Raw genomic sequence first — 22,257 nt, forward strand, 5'->3', positions numbered from 1 at the left:
GCTCCACTTCCTCTGCTCTTTAGGAAAAGATGTCCAAAGAAAACAACCTTCTGTGAAAGAAGGCTGCAACTTTTCTCTTAAATGGGCACTTTCCATGACCCCTAGATCTAGAAGCTCTCTGAAGAGGAAACACCCTCTCTACATCCAATGTGTCAAAAACCCTTAAAAGATTTTTATTTTTCAGTCATGTCAATTCTCACTTGTCAAAACTCCAGCAGATACAAATCTAACCTATCCAGCTCCATATGAATAAGTCAACTCACCCATTCCAATATTAGTCCAGTATTTTTTTTTCTGAATGGCAGCTGACATAGAAACATAGAAACATAGAAAATAGGTGCAGGAGTAGGCCATTCGGCCCTTCGAGCCTGCACCGCCATTTATTATGATCATGGCTGATCATCCAACTCAGAACCCTGCACCAGCCTTCCCTCCATACCCCCTGATCCCCGTAGTCACAAGGGCCATATCTAACTCCCTCTTAAATATAGCCAATGAACTGACCTTAACTGTTTCCTGTGGCAGAGAATTCCACAGATTCACCACTCTCTGTGTGAAGAAGTTTTTCCTAATCTTGGTCCTAAAAGGCTTCCCCTTTATCCTCAAACTGTGACCCCTCGTTCTGGACTTCCCCAACATCGGGAACAATCTTCCTGCATCTAGCCTGTCCAATCCCTTTAGGATTTTATACGTTTCAATCAGATCCCCCCTCAATCTTCTAAATTCCAATGAGTACAAGCCCAGTTCATCCAGTCTTTCTTCATATGAAAGTCCTGCCATCCCAGGAATCAATCTGGTGAACCTTCTTTGTACTCTCTCTATGGCAAGGATGTCTTTCCTCAGATTAGGGGACCAAAACTGCACACAATACTCCAGGTGTGGTCTCACCAAGGCCTTGTACAACTGCAGTAGTACCTCCCTGCTCCTGTACTCGAATCCTCTCGCTATAAATGCCAGCATACCATTCGCCTTTTTCACCGCCTGCTGTACCTGCATGCCCACTTTCAATGACTGGTGTATAATGACACCCAGGTCTCGTTGCACCTCCCCTTTTCCTAATCGGCCACCATTCAGATAATAATCTGTTTTCCTATTTTTGCCACCAAAGTGGATAACTTCACATTTATCCACATTAAATTGCATCTGCCATGAATTTGCCCACTCACCCAACCTATCCAAGTCACTCTGCATCCTCTTAGCATCCTCCTCACAGCTAACACTGCCGCCCAGCTTCGTGTCATCCGCAAACTTGGAGATGCTGCATTTAATTCCCTCATCCAAGTCATTAATATATATTGTAAACAACTGGGGTCCCAGCACTGAGCCTTGCGGTACCCCACTAGTCACTGCTTGCCATTCTGAAAAGGTCCCGTTTATTCCCACTCTTTGCTTCCTGTCTGCTAACCAATTCTCTATCCACATCAATACCTTACCCCCAATACCGTGTGCTTTAAGTTTGCACACTAATCTCCTGTGTGGGACCTTGTCAAAAGCCTTTTGAAAATCCAAATATATCACATCTACTGGTTCTCCCCTATCCACTCTACTAGTTACATCCTCAAAAAATTCTATGAGATTCGTCAGACATGATTTTCCTTTCACAAATCCATGCTGACTTTATCCGATGATTTCACCGCTTTCCAAATGTGCTGTTATCACATCTTTGATAATTGACTCCAGCAGTTTCCCCACCACCGACGTTAGGCTAACCGGTCTATAATTCCCCGGTTTCTCTCTCCCTCCTTTTTTAAAAAGTGGGGTTACATTAGCCACCCTCCAATCCTCAGGAACTAGTCCAGAATCTAACGAGTTTTGAAAAATTATCAATAATGCCTCCACTATTTCTTGGGCTACTTCCTTAAGCACTCTGGGATGCAGACCATCTGGCCCTGGGGATTTATCTGCCTTTAATCCCTTCAATTTACCTAACACCACTTCCCTACTAACATGTATTTCGCTCATTTCCTCCATCTCACTGGACCCTCTGTCCCCTACTATTTCTGAAAGATTATTTATGTCCTCCTTAGTGAAGACAGAACCAAAATAATTATTCAATTGGTCTGCCATGTCCTTGCTCCCCATAATCAATTCACCTGTTTCTGTCTGTAGGGGACCTACATTTGTCTTTACCAGTCTTTTCCTTTTTACATATCTATAAAAGCTTTTACAGTCAGTTTTTATGTTCCCTGCCGGTTTTCTCTCATAATCTTTTTTCCCCTTCCTAATTAAGCCCTTTGCCCTCCTCTGCTGAACTCTGAATTTCTCCCAGTCCTCAGGTGAGCCACTTTTTCTGGCTAATTTGTATGCTTCTTCTTTGGAATTGATACTATCCCTAATTTCTCTTGTCAGCCACGGGTGCACTACCTTCCTTGATTTATCCTTTTGCCAAACTGGGATGAACAATTGTTGTAGTTCATCCATGCAATCTTTAAATGCTTGCCACTGCATATCCACCGTCAATCCTTTAAGTGTCATTTGCCAGTCTATCTTAGCTAATTCACATCTCATACCTTCAAAGTTACCCCTCTTTAAGTTCAGAACCTTCTGAATTAACTATGTCACTCTCCATCTTAATGAAGAATTCCACCATATTATGGTCACTCTTACCCAAGGGGCCTCTCACGACAAGATTGCTAATTAACCCTTCCTCATTGCTCAAAACCCAGTCTAGAATAGCCTGCTCTCTAGTTGGTTCCTCGACATGTTGGTTCAAAAAACCATCCCGCATACATTCCAAGAAATCCTCTTTCTCAGCACCTATTTACATATTTACATCCTCCCTTAAGTAAGGAGACTATTGTTTCCAGTGCCCTATATAAATAATACTTTATATAAATGAAGGATATCTAACTAAATATCAAACCAGGTCTAGGTTTTGTCTCTCTCTAGAATAATAAATTGATTCTCTTATTTCATAATTCATGTTGTTTTACATAATGTGAGGCATTCGACTATACTGAGTGGAAAGAGCACATCAAAGACCTCCTCAACTGTAACTCCATTCTAAATATGATGGTCCTTGATTTCACCTCAGACTGACAAGGGCAAAAAAATTATATATCAATTGGAAATCAGTAAAGTTTCAGAAGGAGATGTATCTCCAATAAACTTCTAAAATGTGACAGAAAACCTTCATTCACAAATTCACTCCCAGATCTCCCATATTTGAGAAGTAGAGGACATACTAGGGAACATGGAGACCCGTAATCATATCCAAAAACTAAGGCTAATCCAATTGCAGTAACTGCAGAGAGATATCCAAATAGTCTGCTCTAAGGTAGTCATCACCAAGGTACTCCATAACTACCATCTCCCAGACAGTGAAGAGCTGCTCTCAGAATCATAGAGTGGATTTCAACCATCTAAAGCACGATGGACTGAATATAGCAAAAACAGCAGTCTACTTCAAATATTAACTATGCATAGCAGTAAGGTATGATGGGAGATTCTGACATTGTCAAAATTACTATACTAACTAGAATCATATAGAACAAATAGAAGCTGCTCTGTTGATTACGTATGTGCCAATTAGTCTCACAATATTTCCCTTCTTAAGTGTTTATCCTTTGAAAGTTACAATTGATTTTCGTCCACCTTCCTTCTAGACAGTGCTTTCTGGACCATTGTGTTTCAATGCAAAAGAAAATTAATCACCACTTTTTCTTTAAATCTATGTCTTCTGGTTGCTAATCATCCTGCTCATAACGACAGTTCATCTATGCTAATTTTGGGGCACAGAGATGTTAATAATTTCCCTAATGCTATTTCGAAAAGTTCTAAAGAGATCACGAAAATCATTAGCCCTCGTTAAAAATCTACACTATTTGATCCCGAGTGTAACTCAGCTCTCTCAGGAAGAGAACATGTTACTAGTTGAAGTCACTCAACCGTATTCTCAGGATATGTATGTCACCACAACACAATACAGGCAGCACTCTTCCAGCTAATGGGGAGTGTTGAGAAGGAATGAATGAATACTCCAATGACGGGTGATGGCTGGCAGAGTTCTCCCAAGGGGACAGGGGAGCTGGACAGACTGTGGAAGAATCTAACGCAAAGGAAGCATCTTTCTTACTCAAGAGCAGTTTTGGCAGCAAGTTACCAAGAGAGATGTCTTTCCTCTCTGAAACCCACACTATAGGGACTCTTGAAACACAGCCAAATGTACCTGCTAGGTCCAAAAGCTAAAGATATATCAGCCAAAAATTGAAAGTTCCCCATCCCGATGGTTGAACTTTTCATCACTTCTATAAAGCAGCTGTTGGCAGCAAATGTTCATACACTCAGTAGCCACTTTATTAAGTAGCTCCTGTACCCAACAAAGTGGTCACTAAGTTTATGTTTCCAGTGTTTCGTTGCTGTAGCCCATCCACTTCAAGGTTCAATACGTTCAGCTTTTTGTACACCACTGTTGTAACACATGCTTATTTGAGTCAGTGTTCCCTTTCTGTCAGCTCGAACCAGTCTGACTATTTTCCCCTCATCTCTCTCATTAACAAGGCATTTCCACCCACAGATCTGCCACTCACTGGATGGTGTTTTGGTGGGGGTGGGGGGGTGGAGTTCCTTTTGCACTCTTCTCTGTAAACTCTAGCGACTATTGTGTGTGAAGATCCCAAGATAACAACAGTTTCTGAGATACTCAAACCACCCTGTCTGGCACTAACAAATCATTTAGATCACATACCTTCCCCATTCTGATGTTTGGCCTGAACAACAACTGAACCTCTTGACCATGTCTGCATGCTTTTATGCATTGAATTGCTGCCACATGACTGATTAATTAGATACTTGCATTAATGAGCGGGTGTACAAGTGTACCTGATAAAATAGCTACTGAGTGTACTGTATGTGGCACTTATCAGCAGAAATATCCTTGGAGGTTCCTAGACAGAATGGGTATCTATGAAGCCTTGTAACTAAGATGTTCAGCGTCACCTAGTTTAGAATAGTTCTTCTATTATTAAGTCATTTCTCAACTTATGATTGTGAGGCCACTTCACTATTTTTTTCAATTTCTGGTCAGTAATATTGAAGAAGATACCTACTGAAACCAGAGGTGCAATGGGCTTGGGAGGTAAGTTGAGTTTAGTGATTGCGCTACCAGTTTGAACAATTCACTTCAATTTGTTTTGAGGTGCTGCAGGGCACTCTTGTTATGAATGTAAGAGTTATTTGCCCAGACTTTTAATAATGGTGTCTTCAGTGCTAGTGAAAGCTGTGAGTAGTCGGTGTCAGCTATTGATTTCATTAGGTAAAGGTTGTTGAAAATCACTTGGTGACATGCTAGTGCGCTGCACTGCTGTTGACCCCATTTGGCTGACACTAGAAAATGGCATCAGGTACAAGAGATTAGGAGAATAGGCAGATGGAATAGAGTGTAGAGAAGTACGTTTTGATAGAAACAATAAAGACCATAAGACCATAAGACCATAAGACCATAAGACAAAGGAGCAGAAGTAGGCCATTCAGCCCATCGAGTCTGCTCCGCCATTTTATCATGAGCTGATCCATTCTCCTATTTAGTCCCACTCCCCCGCCTTCTCATTATAACCTTTGATGCCCTGGCTACTCACATACCTATCAATCTCTGCCTTAAATACACCCACTGACTTGGCCTCCACCGCTGCCCGTGGCAACAAATTCCATAGATTCACCACCCTCTGACTAAAAAAATTTCTTCGCATTTCTGTTCTGAATGGGCGCCCTTCAATCCTGAAGTCATGCCCTCTCGTACTAGACTCCCCCATCATGGGAAACAACTTTGCCACATCAACTCTGTCCATGCCTTTCAACATTCGAAATGTTTCTGTGAGGTCTCCTCTCATTCTTCTAAACTCCAAGGAATACAGTCCAAGAGCGGACAAACGTTCCTCATATGTTAACCCTCTCATTCCCAGAATCATTCTAGTGAATCTTCTCTGTAACCTCTCCAACATCAACACATCCCTTCTTAAATAAGGAGACCAAAACTGCCCACAGTACTCCAAGTGGGGTCTCACCAGCGCCTTATAGAGCCTCAACATCACAACCCTGCTCCTATACTCTATTCCTCTAGAAATGAATGCCAACATTGCATTCGCCTTCTTCACTACTGACTCAACCTGGAGTTTAACTTTAAGGGTATCCTGTACAAGACGTAGAATATTTTCTAAACGTAGACTAAATTCAGAAATCAGAGGTGCAAAGAGACTTTCAAGTCCTAGTGCAGAATTCCCTAAAGGGTACCTTGCAGGTTGAGTCGATAATAAGGAAGGCAAATGCAATGTTACCCTTTCATTCCTGGGATCATTTTTGTGAACCTCCTCAGGACCCTCTCCAAATCCAGCACACCCTTCCATAGATATGGGGGCCAAAACTGCTCACAATGCTCCAAGTGCAATCTGACTAATGCCTTATAAATCTTCAGTATTACATCCTTCAGAATCAGATTTAACATCGCTGACATATGTTGTGAAATTTGTTGTTATCCAGCAGCAATATATTGCAATACATAATAAAAGATGTAAATTACAGTAAGTATATACTGTATGTAATGTATATTAAAAATGTTAAATTGAATAAGTGGTGCAGAAGGAGAGAGAGGATGTGGTGAAGTAGTGTTCGTGGGTTCAAAGACCATTCAGGAATCTGATGGCAAGGAGGATGAAGCTATTCCTGAATCATTGAGTGTGTGCCTTCAGGCTCCTGTACTTCATCCTTGATGGTAGCAATGAGGAGAGCGATTGTCCTGGGTGATGGGGGTCCTTAATGAGAGATGCCGCCTTTTTGAGGCGTCGCTCCTTGAAGATGTCCTGGATGCTGGGGAGACTGGTGTCCATGATGGAGCTGGCTGAGCGATTTTGAGAGGACTAGAGTATAAAGGCAAATATTATTGCTTTTGTTCTGCATAATTATTGTTGGAAGAATTTCAGATGGTGATGAGAAGACATACAGGAGTGAGATAGATCAGTGGTGTCACAACCTTACACTCAATGTCAGTAAAACTGAAGAATTGATTGTGGACTCCAAAAAGGGCAAGATGAGGGAACATAGAGGGGTTAGAAGTGGAAAGAGTGAGCAATTTTAGATTCCTGGGTGTCAACATCTCTGACCACCCAACATATCAATGCAGTTATAAAGAAGGCAGGACAGCAGCTGTATTTCATTTGGAGTTTGAGGATATTTGTTATGTCACCAAAGACACTTGGCAAATTTCAAACGAGAGAAAATCTGCAGATGCTGGAAATCCAGGCAACACACACAAAATGCTGGAGGTACTCAGCAGGCCAGGCAGCATTGATGGAAAAGAGAACAGTCAGCGTTTCAGGACGTTACACATGTCACCGAGAGCAGTCTAACTGACTGCATTTCTGTTTGGTGTGGGGGTCCACCGCAACGGATCGAAATAAACTGCAGACAGTTGTGAACTCAGTCAGCTCGATCATGGGCACTAGCCTTCATTTGAAAGTAAATTTTCAAATTCAGGCTATATCGGGGATGTATTTATTTCAATATTTTAATATGTAATTGGGAATTAAATGAGCACTGTATTAAACCAACAACCAATGCGTATACTCTGTATTTCTAATTTGAAAATAAGCCTTATTCATAATAAATAGACACACAACATCAATAAACGCACGCAATGCAAAGTTCTTCACATTCTTAGTATTACTGGTTCATTTTTTAAACTTTCAAAACTGAGCTTTATTCATCATAAAAATGCACACAAAATAAAACACTGTGCAAAACCTTTTGCATCCTAGTCAATGCATTCAGTAGTGTTATCACTGGTTTGCAGCTGAGGTGCTGAGGGTAACAAGTGGCACCTTGAGACAAGTAGGGAAACCTGTCACGCAATACGCTTTCATCTCGATACGAATCGATTTTATTCCGAATGACTGTAAATTGCCTAGTAACTTATTTCAATTTTGCTTTATGCAAGAGTGCTATGTAGCAGCTTCACGGCGTGTCTATCGCTTTCTGCACTTCTGAAGCTTCATTACAATAAAACATCGAAACTCAGGAGTAACACTGAATAATTCCACAGTTGTATAGACAAAGGGATCACTGTAGAACACAGAAAATACAAGTATAACTTCTGCTGCTTTACAAATCTAATTACAACCTGTCATATTGAAAGGGCAGAATTAGTAAAATAATGACTTTCTGTGTGTCTGGGACGGTATGTGGGTGATGCGCATGGAATGGTTCTATATAAGGAGTGCGCGGTCGCACACATCGAGCCCAGTCGACATGCAATTCCGAACCACAGTGTTTCTGCTGGCCATTATCCCAGTGATCCTGGGAAACACAAGGGGCAACAGGACGTGGCGTTTGTTGGAAACCAAACCAGGCCCCCCGCCGACCCAAAAGGAAGTAGCCGAATTCATCCAGCGCTTGGAGGCTCGAAACGTCAGCCTGAATCTCCCCTCGCATATGATCAACCTGTACCGCAGTTACAACTCGGGGAACTACACCGGTCTCTCCACTCACGAAAGGCCAGTGTTACCGGAAGTGGACACCGTACGGAGCCTGGTTGCAAAGAGTAAAGTATCTATGTTATGTCACTTGATTCTATGACTCCATGGTCTGAGAGAAGTCGGTTTCTGTTTCAGTCGCCTCTCTCAAATCTGTTTCCCAGACGCAGGCAATCTGGTCCAATCCACATTCACGATTTGATTGCTTTGAACAGCGATTGCTCAAGGCAAAACTTTTTCAATCTGTCTGCACTGTGGACAAATTCCCAGGACTGGCGTTCCCTAATACACATTCTGACGAAGATTGCTAACTAATTCCAGGTCTTTTATTTGTTCTCCACATCCATCTCTTAAAACGCAAAGCTTTTCAAACCGTGCTTTTAAAAAGAAAATCTGCAGCGCCATTCAGACGCTGTGTCGTTGAAGGGCTTTTGAAGTTTTGTCTCTGGTTTGCGGTTCTCAAGACTGCAAAGTATTGAGGACAGTAAAGCGGGAATCAGCCTGTCTGATGTTCATCTAATTATAATATAGATAGTTTGTTGGAGAATTTCATGTTTTATATCGCAGTAAACCTGGAGACTACAATGTTATTTATCCAAATTTCTTTCGTGAATAAGTCTTAGATTTTCTTCCACCGGCTCCCTCCACGCGTGAATCCCTTATCCGTTCTAATAATTTTATCTTTCAAACCAGGCAGTTGCATGAATATTTGATAGAGTATTGGGTTATTGTTGGATTGGACTGGGCAATTTTGACTTGGGAAGTGTGTTGGCTTCAGGAGTTCTGCACTATTAGTCATGTTAATGAGGAAATTGAACTCCTTTATAATATTACTTCAGTATCTATGTTAAGAGCGAGAGAAGAGAACAAAATACTTTACAAGCAACTCTAATTACTGGCGGAGACTCAGGCAATAAATTGAGAAGGAATTATTCTATTGCTTTTTATATACATTATCTGTACAATGTTTTATCTGTACGATTCGTTGTCTTCAAATATTTGGATGATCTTGCTGCAGTGGCCATTATCAACTCATACTGTAAAATGTTTCTCAATGCAGACACAAGAGCTGCCAATCGCTCAGTCTGTGCCTGGTCTCGCTGACATAGAGCAGGCCACAAATGTTTGAATGCTTGAATTAGTGATTTGAGGGAGAAACTTTTGAATGCTTGAATTAGTGATTTGAGGGAGAAACCCGTCCACCCCATCACACCCCATGATGAAGATAAAACTGACATCGTTTTTTCATTCATTCTACGGATAGTTCAATACTGAAATAGTGGCTATTAACCGTTAGACAAGTGTTGAGTTGAAGGATGGAACAATTTTAATCTTTGTTCCGTGTTTTTAATGTTCCCTTTGTTCTTTCATTGAGCTTATGCAGAACATGCTTAGAGGTTACAAACCGCTGTACAGAAAGATGGATGAATAAACAGAGGATACAGGTGGAGAGGTCACATGTTTAAAACTTACATCTTAACGCCCTGAATGAAAATTTATTTTAACTATCGATTGCCTTTTTTGATGGACAATAGAAATGCAGATTATCAGAAACATGGTCTCTTTTCACAAATGCATCAATTGAATAGGCAAACACCAATCCTTTTAATTGTACAGGAATATCTCAATTCGCTTTACTCCAGTCTCTACACGGCTGGGAGGATGTTCTGATGTTCTCGTCAATAAAAGATTAATCGAACATGGTCGGTATTTGATGCCCTTCTGTTAGGCAGTGTAGAATTAGGAACGGTCATCATCGGAATCAGAATCAGAGTTATTGTCACTGACATGTCGTGAAAGTTGTTGTTTTGCGGCAGTAGTACAGCGCAATACATAACAATTATAGGTTACAGTAAGAAATACATAAAAGTAGATACGTAATGCAAAGGAGAGCCGAATGGTGAGGAAGTGCTCATGGCTTTATGGCGGAGCTGTTCCCAAATCGTTGAGAGTGTGTCTTACTTAACCGAAATTTACTCAATATTGTGAGTCTTTCTATCCCAGGTTAAAATGTGGATGTAGCGTTAGTGCTCCAAGGCAAAACACATGTTTATACTAAAATAAACAGAGAAAATGATGGAAACACATACCCGTTCAACAAGCAAGTGGAAGGGTTTTTTTCCCCTTTCCACAACTGCTGCCTTACGGATTATTTCTAATATTTTCTGATTTTAATTTTTGGGTTCCAACATCAGCAGTTTTTAAGAAAATTGAGATTTGCAACCATTATTCTATAACATATTGATCTTAACCGTTTGCATTGGGGGTGGTATGAAGTCGACTGCCTGTCAAATATACCGTTCATTGACGTTAATGAAAATTGGACGGTAATTGCATTGTTCCTACTTCTGCTGGGGGATACTGAGCTCCTCTCAGATAATTTCCTAAATTCAAGATCGCTTCTGTCTGGCTTCATTTCAGCGAACGGCGCTAAAATCAACTGGGCCAAAGCAGTCAGTATAATTTGTCATAACCATGACTGGGTAATTTTTTAAAATTTCAAAATATACTTTATTCAAAAATATAATACCCCATTCAATAACTTTCCATCCTTTACATACGTTCCCATTATAGTCAGTACATATCCGTACTTATGGCCACCTACGTGGCACTCCAGTTGTTCACCTTACCGCATCATTGTTGAGGGGTATACTCCCCGCCACCCGACCCCTCCCACTCCCACGGGTGGAGAAACCTATACTGTGGTCCTTCCCCACCGGGCCCTTGCGGTGGCTGCACCGAGTTTCAGTGCATCCCTCAGCACGTACTCCTGCAGCCGAGAATGTGCCACTCGGCAGCATTCTCTCACGGACATCTCCATGTGCTGGTAGATCATCAAGTTTCAGGCCGACCGAAGAGCGTCTTTCACCGAGTTGATGATCTGCCATCAGACTGGGTGATACACCCTTAACCTGCTCTTCCCATTCTCCTACTCCAGCTCCAAAACAAAGGAACATGAATTCTTAAATAGCGCCTTTTGTGCCTTCAGCGTGGCTGGAGCTGTTGTCATTGTTGTGATGTAGACATTTTCACGAAATGCAATCTAGTAACGCCAAAATATCTAGTTTAGTTATGTGGTTGAGGAATCAATACTGGTCAGAAAATTGTTCTATCATCGCCGTGTCTTCTTTTAAACCCAAATGAGCAGAGTCTAACTGGTAGTTTAACTTCGCACCTTCGATTGTGTCACTTCCTGTGGTGCTGTGCTGTGCTGTGCGAGGTGCTAACCCAAGCCTTGCCCTATCACTCAAAGTGGTCGAAGCAATTCCACGAAGCTGAGCAGAAAAATGTCCTGATCACCGATGGGTCCAAAACCTCTGGAAGTTAATGTCCTGAGCGAAGTTGATAAAACGCGTTCGGGTCATTTTTGATGTTTTTGAACTTTAAAAAAACATTGTCCCAATGAGACGATTTAAAGTTTATAACAGTATTTTTCTCTATTCCTGAAATTTCAAACGAAATGGTCACAGTGTGAAGACGCAGGGAACTGTAGGTGCTTGAATCCGGTGCAGCAACCTGCTGGAAGAGCTCGGCGGGTCAAATAGCATCCATGGAAGGAAAAGAGTTTTCAACGTTTCGGGAGACCCCAGTTCGCGGTCTCAACCTGAAATGTCAATATTTCCTTTCCTCCCACAGGATGCTGCTCAACCCAATGAGCTCCTCCAGCAGATTGTTTTGGTCACAACGTGAAAATGGATAGTATGATAATCACCCTGTGGACATTGTCGTGTCCTGCCACATACATTTTAACTGTGCTTAATGTGTCAATCCCTCACTTCTTCCCTTCCTCTCCCGTAAATGCTGACGAATGTTAGATTATAATATTAGACCCTATTCCCTCTTCACCATGTAGAGCCCAGGATATTAAACCACTAATCTTTTTCTTGCCTAGTCTTCAAACTTGCCAGCAGGTGTCACTAGGTAGGAATCAGGAAACTCTCGTTGACACCCGCTCCAAATATACCAATTGTTGTCCTCACCACTTCACAGTGTCTGCAGCAGGCCTAGGTATTGGATGCCAGGGTTCTCGGTTCATCTTGGGTAGCAGGCACGATGATTGTCACGCCTGACTGATTTAATATCCTTGTTGTTCGCCTTCCTCAGGTTTCCGTCACAATGGGAGCCGGTGGATTGTCACCTTTGACATGTCCACACTTGCACCCGACGAGAAGCTTCAGTTCGCGGAGTTAAGGATCACCTTGCCTGCCTTTGCCGAATCCTGTTCGCTCTTGGAAATCCACCACCAGTCTCGATACCCGTGTGGCTCCGCTGTCTGCCAAGACCAGTTTTTCTTGGGATCCTTTCCTCCTGATTTAGTGCTGGAGGACACGGAGGAGTGCGCCGTTTACAACGTTACCAACATCTTGCAACACTGGATGAATCGCAACACGTCTGGCTCTGGTGGTGGACAGGGTGGAGCGCAGCGCCCAGAGGCTGAGAGCCTGGTCTGCAAGAGGAAGCGGTCGCTGCCTGAAGTCAACGTGAGGGGCAAGCTGGAGAGGAAGGAGATGGCCTTGCTGTTGGTTTTCTCCCGGAGACCTGAGCAGAATTGCTCAGAGAGCTCTTCCCTTCTGAAAGATGCAAAGGGCTCCAAGCGAGTGCGGAAGCCCCGAAGAAAGAAGAGTCGTCGGCTAAAACAGAACAGAAAGAAAGGCCGGGGTAGAGCTGGGCGCAGTGGAACCCCCAAGTATCGACGCCCCCGGCACCACATTAAGGGAAACAACTCGACCCTTTGTCGGAGGATCAAGTTTGAAATTAAATTTGGTAAGATCGGCTGGGGCGCCTGGGTCATCTTCCCTAAAGTGTACAATGCTTTTCGCTGCGAAGGAGAGTGCCCGCTTCCAACTGGGGAGGATGTTAAACCCACCAATCATGCTTACATGCAGGTAGGGTTCTTAATGTCACCGAGGTAAATATCAATTCTTGGACTTTTGCTGCTTTTAATGACTGTTCAAAGAGTTTGTTGTTGCAAAAGGCCTACATTCAATCTTGGTTGAACACAAGAGTTTAGCACAAAGTATCTGCACAATTCTGGTCTTCATCTTGAAGCCCAAGGCCAGATCAGCCATGATATAATTGAATGGTGAAACAGGCGAGACTGGCCGGATGGTTTAATCAAGCTTCTATTTCCTTAATTCTCATGCCAGTCAGTAAAAGACACTGGAGGAAGTGCAAGATTTACTAGGGGCACCTGTAATGAGACATTAAAGGTATTCAAAACAAGAACTGAGCAGCTTTGAACTCTTTCCTTTGAAAAGAAATGGCAAGGGTAACCTACAGGACTTCTTCAAAATTCTGAAGTACTTTGATAGGACAGGTGTAAACATATAGTGAGAATTTAAAACTTGAGATCAAAGTATATGATAATCACTAACGTCCAATAAGATATTTAGAAGAGACTTTATTTAGTGTAGCTATACCACAGAAGAAGCACTTATACTACAAGTGCACTTAAATAAAAAGAATAGATGCATTAGAAGGGAGACAGATTAATGTAGAAAGGGACAGAATTCACTGGAAACATAAACTTTGCATGGCTTATTAGGTCAAATAACACCTTTCTATCCTCTAATTTCCATGTTAATATAAGTCTTGGAGAGCCATGAAGCAAATAAATGAAATCCATTTGTCCTGGTGAGTTTGCACAGAGGTTTTGCATAATCAAATTAATCTTACTCCATCCTCAGCCCTCTTCCTTTCTCATGAGAACTATAGAAACATAGAAAACCTACAGCACAATACAGGCCCTTCGGCCCACAAAGTTGTACCGAACATGTCCCTACCTTAGAAATTACTAGACTTACCCATAGCCCTCTATCTTCTAAGCTCCATGTACCTATCCAAAAGTCTCTTAAAAGACCCTATCATAACCGCCTCCACCACCATTGCCGGCAGCTCATTCCACGCACTCATCTCTCTCTGCGTAAAAAACTTACCCCTGACATCTCCTCTGTACCTACTCCCCAGAACCTTAAACCTGTGTCCTCTTGTGGCAACCATTTCAGCCCTGGGAAAAATCCTCTGACTATCCACACGATCAATGCCTCTCATCACCTTATATACCTCTATCAGGTCACCTCTCATCCTCCATTGCTCCAAGGAGAAAAGGCCGAGTTCACTCAACCTATTCCCATGAGACATGCTCCCAATCAAGGCAACATCCTTGTAAATCTCCTCTGCACCCTTTCTATGGCTTCCACATCCTTCCTGTACTGTGGCGACCAGAACTGAGCACAGTACTCCAAGTGGGGTCTGACCAGGTTCCTATATAGCTGCAACATTACCTCTTGGCTCCCAAATTCAATTCCATGATTGATGAAGGCCAATACACCATATGCCTTCTTAACCACAGAGTCAACCTGCGCGGCTGCTTTGAGCGTCCTGTGGACTCAGACCCCAAGATCCCTCTGATCCTCCACACTGTCAAGAGTCTTACCATTAATACTATATTCTGCAATCGTATTTGATGTACCAAAATGAACCACTTCACACTTACCTGGGTTGAACTCCATCTGCCACTTCTCAACCCAGTTTTGCATCCTGTCAACGTCCCGCTGTACCTCTGACAAGTCATTGTCCTGCAATATTTTCTCTTTCAAATTTATAAACACATACATCTTCAAACCCCATATCATTGAATTTGCTTCCACCTCATTTTTAGCTGTTACCATATTGATGCGCCTCTCAAAAACCCGATCTTGTTTTGGACTCAGGTTAATTATATTTGCACACTTTCTGCAAATGATGAAGTTTTATTGGTGTACCACAAAGACACGTTATAACCTGGCAGGTTTGAGTAATTTATGTTGATTGTGTTTCACTATAAGTTATGTCTGACATCCTGAAGCCTTGTAATACATCATATATATTATAGAGAAAAGAAAGCTTATACCCTACACCAGTTCTTCAACTGCAGCTTTTACATTTCATGTTATTTCTCTATTCACTTCCCCATTTGCTTTTGCATCCTGTCTTTTTAAATTTACATCCAGTCTTGGAAAGTACAATATATGGCCCAGTGGCCACTTAGTACAGTTACTAAATAAGTCAGATTTGAATAATGGCTTTCACAACAGCCAAATGTCTTAAAAGTATTTTAAACCCATTGAAATTTTCTTGAAGTGTAATGTGTAATATATTTTGTGTAAAGCCAACTTCCAGAAACAGTAATGTGATAATAACCACAATAATCTGTCCTAGTATAGTCATTTGAGGGATAAATACTAGTGGAGGCATCATGGCCAAATCCCTTGTTCTTTCTCAAAATAATCTTTACCATTCAGCTAAGAGAGTTCCTTCTTTCATGCTTCAACCTCTTTATAATAAATGTCAACATTCTATTTGCCTTCTCTATTATTTGCTGTACATGCAGGCTAGCTTCATGTGCTTTGTGCACAAGGACACCCAGATACCTCAGTGAAGCATTTTTCTATAGCGTTTCTCTCTTTAATCAACAGTTTTCTGCTATTCCTACCAAAGGCAATAACTTCACATCCCACACATTTTGGTCCATTTGTTTAATCCATTCATATTCCTTTCCAGACCATTTTTGTCCTCTTGTTTTTCCTTCTTGGCCACACACACTTAGTCCCATAATCTCAATCATTACTAGAGACCCAGGAGTGATCCCTCTCACACCTCATTAGTTACAGCTGGCCAAACTGAAAATGATGTATTCGTTCTGGCTTCTGTTGGTTTGACAATCCTCTATGTGAGTACGATTACTCACAATAACTGCAAAAATGACATAATTAAAAAGGACGCTTTTAAACCCAAACTTTAATAGTTTGGCTCCTCAGTTTGCCAATTTACCACTGGAGAAATATGATAATGGCTCTGTAAGGATTTTCAGTTCACCAAGTGGAACTCAACAGCAAAATCAAGGACAGAAATATGTGCCGGTATGCAAACAAATGGAAATAACTCTGCTGTGACCCAATTATAACTGAAAGGATGCATTTAACAAGGGTATGTTTTGTGAATTGCCCTTTAAGAATTGAGCTTTACCCAATTCAGGAAGTCAGAATAAAAGTCTTCTGCCTTTGGACATAAATTTTAGGCAAAGAGCTGGTCAGGGAATTATGCAGGGTGAGACTCATCTTGAGTCCATGCCCTTTGATATAAAGTGATGTAATCAAAATCAGATAGTTTAGTTTTATGCTGGGAAAACTGAGGGGCAGGTTTTACAGGGAAATCTGTGAAGTTAAAGATAAATTTATTTTTTATATGTACATCAAAACGTAGAGTGAAATGCTTCATTTGTGTCAAATCAAACCAGTGAGGGTTACGCTGGCCCTCCCTGCAAGTATCGCCATGCTTCCAGCACTAACATAGCATGCTCACAGCTTATCAGCCCTAACCTGTATAACCTTGGAATGTGGGAGGAAATCAGAGCACGTGGAGGAAACCTACAGAACGTACAGACTCTTTACAGACAGTGGCAGGAATTGAACCCCAGTCACTGATTGCTGGCTCTGTAATAGCATTACGCTGGCCACAGTGTTACTGTGCTGCCCTGACATGTTATGCCTGCACATGGGCAGATTTAGGCTGAGCTTTCACGATACATTTATCGCAAAAAGCCTCCCAATGTTTTTTGCTCCGGTTCATAGATACAAAATAGTTGCAGTGACTTCCACGGCTGTGCTGTCAACAATTCTGCATCTTTGGGATGCAAGGACAGAGTAGAGAAAAGGTCAGTAGATATTGTGGATTCTGATTAATTGGGCCATCGGTTAATTAGGGCAGCTACTTATTTGGGACGACTCTTAAAAGGACAAAAGCAATTCGAGAAAATAGGTGGGATTCGTTTAGTTTATTTAGGACATTATGCTGTTTAGTTGGGACAGAGGAGTTGCCAAACTGTTTAGAACTAGTGTTAGTTGCATGTACTTGTGTGGCTGTTAGACACCACACCATGCTTAGAACAAACAGGTTTCAAACAGCAACAGTTGCATGTGTTTGTGTCCAAAAAGTAGAGATTTTGGTCACTGGTGGTTGGTAGGAAATAAGCAGTAAGACAATTCATCCAACACACATAAAATGCTGGAGGAATTCAGCAGTTCAGGCAGCATCTATGGAAAAGAGTACAGTGAACTTTTTGGGCCAAGACCCTTCAGCAGGACTGGAGAGCGAAAACAAATGAGGAGTCAGGGGGAGAGGGGAGGAAGAAAAACAAGGTGATAGGACAGAAGGCCATGGAAGAAAGAAAAAGGGGGAGAGACCCCAGAGGGAGGTGATGGGCAGGCAAGGAGATAAGGTGAGAGAGGGAAAAAGGGATGGGGAATAGAGAAGGGGAGGGCCATTAACAGAATTTTGCGAGATCAATGTTCATGCCATCAGGTTGGAGACTACCCAGACAAAACATAAGGTGTTGCTCCTCCAACCCGAGTGTGGCCTCATTTTGACAGTAGAGGAGGCCATGGATGGCATGTCGGAATGAGAATGGGAAGTGGAATTAAAATTAGTGGCCACTGGGAGATCCTGCTTTATCTGGCCGATGGAGCATAGGTGCTTGGTTGAGGCGATCTCCCAATCTACATTGGGTTTCGCCGATATACAAGAGGCCACACCGGGAGTATCAGATACATTAGATGACCCCAAACAGATGCACAGGTGAAATGTCGCCTCACCTGTAAGGACTTTTTGGGGCCCGGAATGGTAGTGAGGGAGGAGATGTAGGGGCAGGTGTAGCACTTGTTCCGCTTGACAGGGTAAGTGCCAGGAGGGACATCAGTGGGAAGGGATGAATGGACAAGGGAGTCATGTAGGGAGCGAACCCTGTGGAAAGCAGAAAGTGGGAGGGAGGGAAAGATGCGCTTGGTGATGGGATCCTGTTGGAGATCGCAGAAGTTAGGGAGAATTGTGTGCTGGACACAGAGACAGGTGGGGTGGTAGGTGAGGACAAGAGGAAACCTCTCCCTGGAAAGGTGGTGGGAGACTGGGGTGAGGGCAGAACAATTCAGAACTGTTTTGCTTACTACGGTTTCAAGCATTGAGGCTTGGAGATGCCAGAAACTGCCAGGAGTAAAAATGGAATGATTTTTCTACTTCGAAAAGTTAGAAACATTGAAGAATTTGAAGGTATGGACAATCATCTTGAATGTTACAATGGAAATGAAAATGAAGATTTGGAAGATGCAATCGTTGAAAGCATTATATGAAGGCAGTCCATTGGCTGCACTAGGTGTCTCTGCTGATTTTGTTCATTCACAGTCAATCAAAAGAACACAGCAATGTACAGTGGATGAATTCTTCTGTCAATACTATAAGAAACTAATACAGTTTTATAGTACTGTTTTAGTATTGGTAGTGTTTAATTTGTTCTGTATTTCATTTAAATACATATTTGTTAATTTGTTCCTCAGTAGTTTGTCTTTATTATACCTTTTTATCAATTTCCATGAAACTTCGGCTAATTGAGGCAGACGCTTAATTGAGCCAAAATGTACTTGATCTGATGCGTCCCAGTTAATTGGAATCCACTGTATTATGATGAACCTTACTATAACATATGTTTTACAAATTCTGAACTATGTATCTTTTTTATTTTCAGAGTTTGCTCAAATTCCACCATCCAACATTGGTGCCCTCTCCCTGTTGTGTCCCCACAAAAATGAATCCACTGAGTATGCTGTACATAGAAAAGGGTGAGGTGGTTCTACGCCACCATGAGAACATGGTGGTACGAGAGTGTGGCTGTCGTTGACCTAACTCCTTACATTGACGTCATTTGTCAAGACTTAAGGCTGCGAGGTACTGGCATGTTTGAGTGGCTGGGTATTACAGATTGCTCTGCAGTGATGTACTTCTACAGCTGACTGGCCACAAGCTGTCCTGGGCACTGCTGGGTGGAGTAAACAAAAGTAATTGTTCGTGGAAGTCAAAGTACATGGACAGATTTTTAGAACTGGGTGGAAATGGTTAAGCAGTCAAATGCTCACCAGGGACTGGCCAATGGTAATGGCACTACATCCAGAAAGAAGTTGCTAACTGCTCAGAAAAAAAGTTGAAGATGGAAGGGGGCAAGCAGATGAAAAAGTTAAAATTATTTTGTTGTATATTATCTAAAGTGCTCTTGATTATATTTTTATAGCTCTTGATTAATATGGCTGTACAATCAGCATGATATTTATATTTAAATATCTTATCCTTTGTTGATTCTTGCATTGTTTTCTTAAGCTTTGTGTACTCAGTTTCTTTTAAAAGCAGCACATTTTCTTTGTTATCTCCTCTGATAAAGGCAGTGTGCAACTGATTAATAAAGAAAACAAAATTCCAAGTTGAATCAAATTCAGTTTTGGCCAAGTTTAGCTTGTGTAATCTGTGCTCCTGGAGTAGTAATCAATCACAGACGGCACCTCTGATAGTAGCCCAGTATGCTGAACCATGAAGTTTTATATATATGTATATGCACATGTACACACACATTCATTGTGATTCTTTGCAGAAATGAAAGATGTGTAATGTTCACTAGGTTCACGAGTGTAGAATGGGCATTCAGGGCCCAAAATAATGTCTGCTGATGAGAGGTATCTTTGTACATGAAAGTATAGTCAGTGGCTAAAAATACCCTTGACTATCAACTTAACCTTTCATTGTAACTGTTTCTTTTTCTACAGTTGCTCCCCACCTTGCCGAATTTTCCAAGCATTTTTTGTTTTATTTTAGATTTCCAGCATCAGTAGTCTTATTTTAAAATTTCCTTAACTACTTAATTATTCTCAATTTAGAAAATTGATACTCTGCCACGAATATTCTATGCCTAAAGATTAATACATGACACTTGGAAATGCAACTGCAGTTGAACACCTACGCTTGGACTTACGAGCAAACTTGATGCCTCATATGTGGATTTTACACTCACTGTCAGGGTTAAAAGAAAAGTTGAGACATAAGAAACTGCAAATGCTGGAATTTGGAGCAACAGAGTAACTCAGGTAAGCAGCGTCTATGAAATCCAGCTGAAGGGTCTCAATCTGCAACATTAATTGTCTTTTTCCCTCCATATATGCTGTCCAACTGGGTGGGTAACTCCAGTTTTTTGCATGTGTTACCTGAAAGCAAATTTAACGGGCAAATCAAGTCCTCTGCGATTATTATCTGTAATAACTTCAACAAGCCAAATGCAAACTGCTTGCTTTCTCAGTAAACTGTATCTATCGGGCCTGTCCTAGTGAGTGGCATACACAGTCTCCCGGACCTGCTGAGTGCTTCCAGCATGTTCTGTTTTTTTGTTTCAGATTTGATTTCCATCGTCTGGGGAAGAATTTTCTGTTCACTGATCTGAGGGGACGGTGGTGGCTCCACGCTGATGCAGAATTCACTCAGCAGCAAGGCCCAGCTTGAGCAGGATTAATTAAAATGAAGCGAAACGCATCTTCAGGAGTTCAGCAATTCGACCGACCGAACAACACATCTTCTCACCTCTGGTGATGCGTGCGGGCGGGCGCTTCACAGGGGGTGGAGCTTCAATGGAGTTATGTCAGAATGGGCAGGGCTGAAGAAACTTCAGTGGGCGGTACCAGTGGAGCGGAACCAGACTCAGAAATCAAGGCAATCGCTTGGATGCTGCTAGGAACCGCCCTGGATAAAATATAAGGGTATCGTTGTTGCTTTCACAGCTTTTGAACGCATTTATTTTATTATAAAAATATATAAAATGGAAAAGTGGACAGGTTTGGGTCTCTACTTGGCACAACAAATCAGATCAACAAACCCTTCTCTCTCTCAGATGAACTGAGGGGAAAATACTCGTTTATTGTTGTCATAGCCTGACTTTTACCAGGTATAAATGCCATGAAAAATAAGCATTTTGTCACAGCTGCACAGTTCCCTGATGACAGATGCCACCTCCCTGAGATATTACCTGTTGTAGATGTCCTTGGATGATGGGGAGAGGTTGTGAAACTGGTTAGTCCACAATTCTCTAAAGGCTCTTGCATTCCTGTGCACTGGAGTTTTCATACTAGGCCTTGATGTAACAGTCAGAATGCATGTTACATCTGTATCCATGTTACAACTGTGCAAGATGGTGGTGAGATTGAACCTTAACGTTGTCGTAGCTGGAGGGAAGGTGGTGGAGGGTGGATAAGCTCCCCTGCCTATTAAATACTCCACATGGCGTGGGTCTGAAATAGCCTCTGACAACCAAGTCCAGCTCCTGGCCTTCATGAGCGGCTTAAAAAAGCTACAAAAAGCCCAGCTGAGCCATCTCTACTGACAGGAGAAGGGCCAAAGGTGGGTTACTGGCGCCTTAAAACCGGTTGCTTCGGGTAGATGGGGCTTGTCAGCTATAGCTGTTAGCTCACCTGGTGTCAAAACTCCACTGCCTTGCGGCTATGCCCACTCATAGGGAAGCTATCAGGAGTACACCCTGAGGAAGAATCCGGGCTGGAGTCCCCAAGGCAGTCCTACTTTGAGTTCAAAACTGACTGGCAACTTCTGTGACACAGCTGGTGCCAAACAGTGTCGGTCTCTGCCATTCCTTTGGATTCATAAGTTGTGTGGAGAGGGAGATAACGGCTTGCACTCCATATTGTACTGTCCGGGCTCAGGTGTCATGCAACCAGCTAGGATGCAACAGCCATGATTGACCTCGACCAATGGAAGGCCTCAAAATGTGCCTAGTGTGTGTGCAGTTCTGATCGCCGAGCGACAAGAAATACCCCATTAAACTGGATAGAGTGCGAGAATTATGAGGAACAGGGTTCCCCGAAAGCAACATCACAGGTAGTAAGGGTGGTGAAGGTGGCGTTTGGCACTCTTGCGTTCATCAGAGGGGCTTTGAGTACAG

General features: G+C 42.2%; 1 protein-coding gene across 2 annotated transcripts; it reads left to right on the forward strand.

Annotated features, from left to right (window-relative positions):
- The first annotated feature begins 8,025 nt into the window (after positions 1–8,025).
- On the forward strand, positions 8,026–21,420 carry ndr2 (nodal-related 2). Of its 2 annotated transcripts, none has more exons than XM_063070187.1 (4): positions 8,026–8,530; positions 12,567–13,348; positions 19,018–20,401; positions 20,705–21,420. In XM_063070187.1, exons 1-3 carry the CDS (start codon positions 8,170–8,172, stop codon positions 19,168–19,170), a joined length of 1,296 nt encoding a protein of 431 aa, XP_062926257.1. In that variant the 5' UTR covers positions 8,026–8,169; the 3' UTR covers positions 19,171–20,401; positions 20,705–21,420. The 2 variants fall into 2 exon arrangements, with proteins under 2 accessions (XP_062926257.1, XP_062926258.1); XM_063070188.1 differs by having other exon boundaries at positions 12,567–13,226.
- Positions 21,421–22,257: the final 837 nt, after the last annotated feature.

The sequence above is a fragment of the Mobula hypostoma genome, chromosome 18 (assembly GCF_963921235.1).
Source record: "Mobula hypostoma chromosome 18, sMobHyp1.1, whole genome shotgun sequence".
In the NCBI taxonomy this organism is placed as follows: Eukaryota; Metazoa; Chordata; class Chondrichthyes; order Myliobatiformes; family Myliobatidae; genus Mobula; species Mobula hypostoma.

Bases quoted from the DNA above. Each gene is read 5' to 3' on its own strand.
- ndr2 (XM_063070187.1), top strand. From the start codon at position 8,170: ATGTGGGTGATGCGCATGGAATGGTTCTATATAAGGAGTGCGCGGTCG. The intron at 8,531-12,566 runs GTAAAGTATCTA...CGCCTTCCTCAG, and splicing joins ACGGAGCCTGGTTGCAAAGA to GTTTCCGTCACAATGGGAGC. The intron at 13,349-19,017 runs GTAGGGTTCTTA...TTTTATTTTCAG, and splicing joins CCAATCATGCTTACATGCAG to AGTTTGCTCAAATTCCACCA.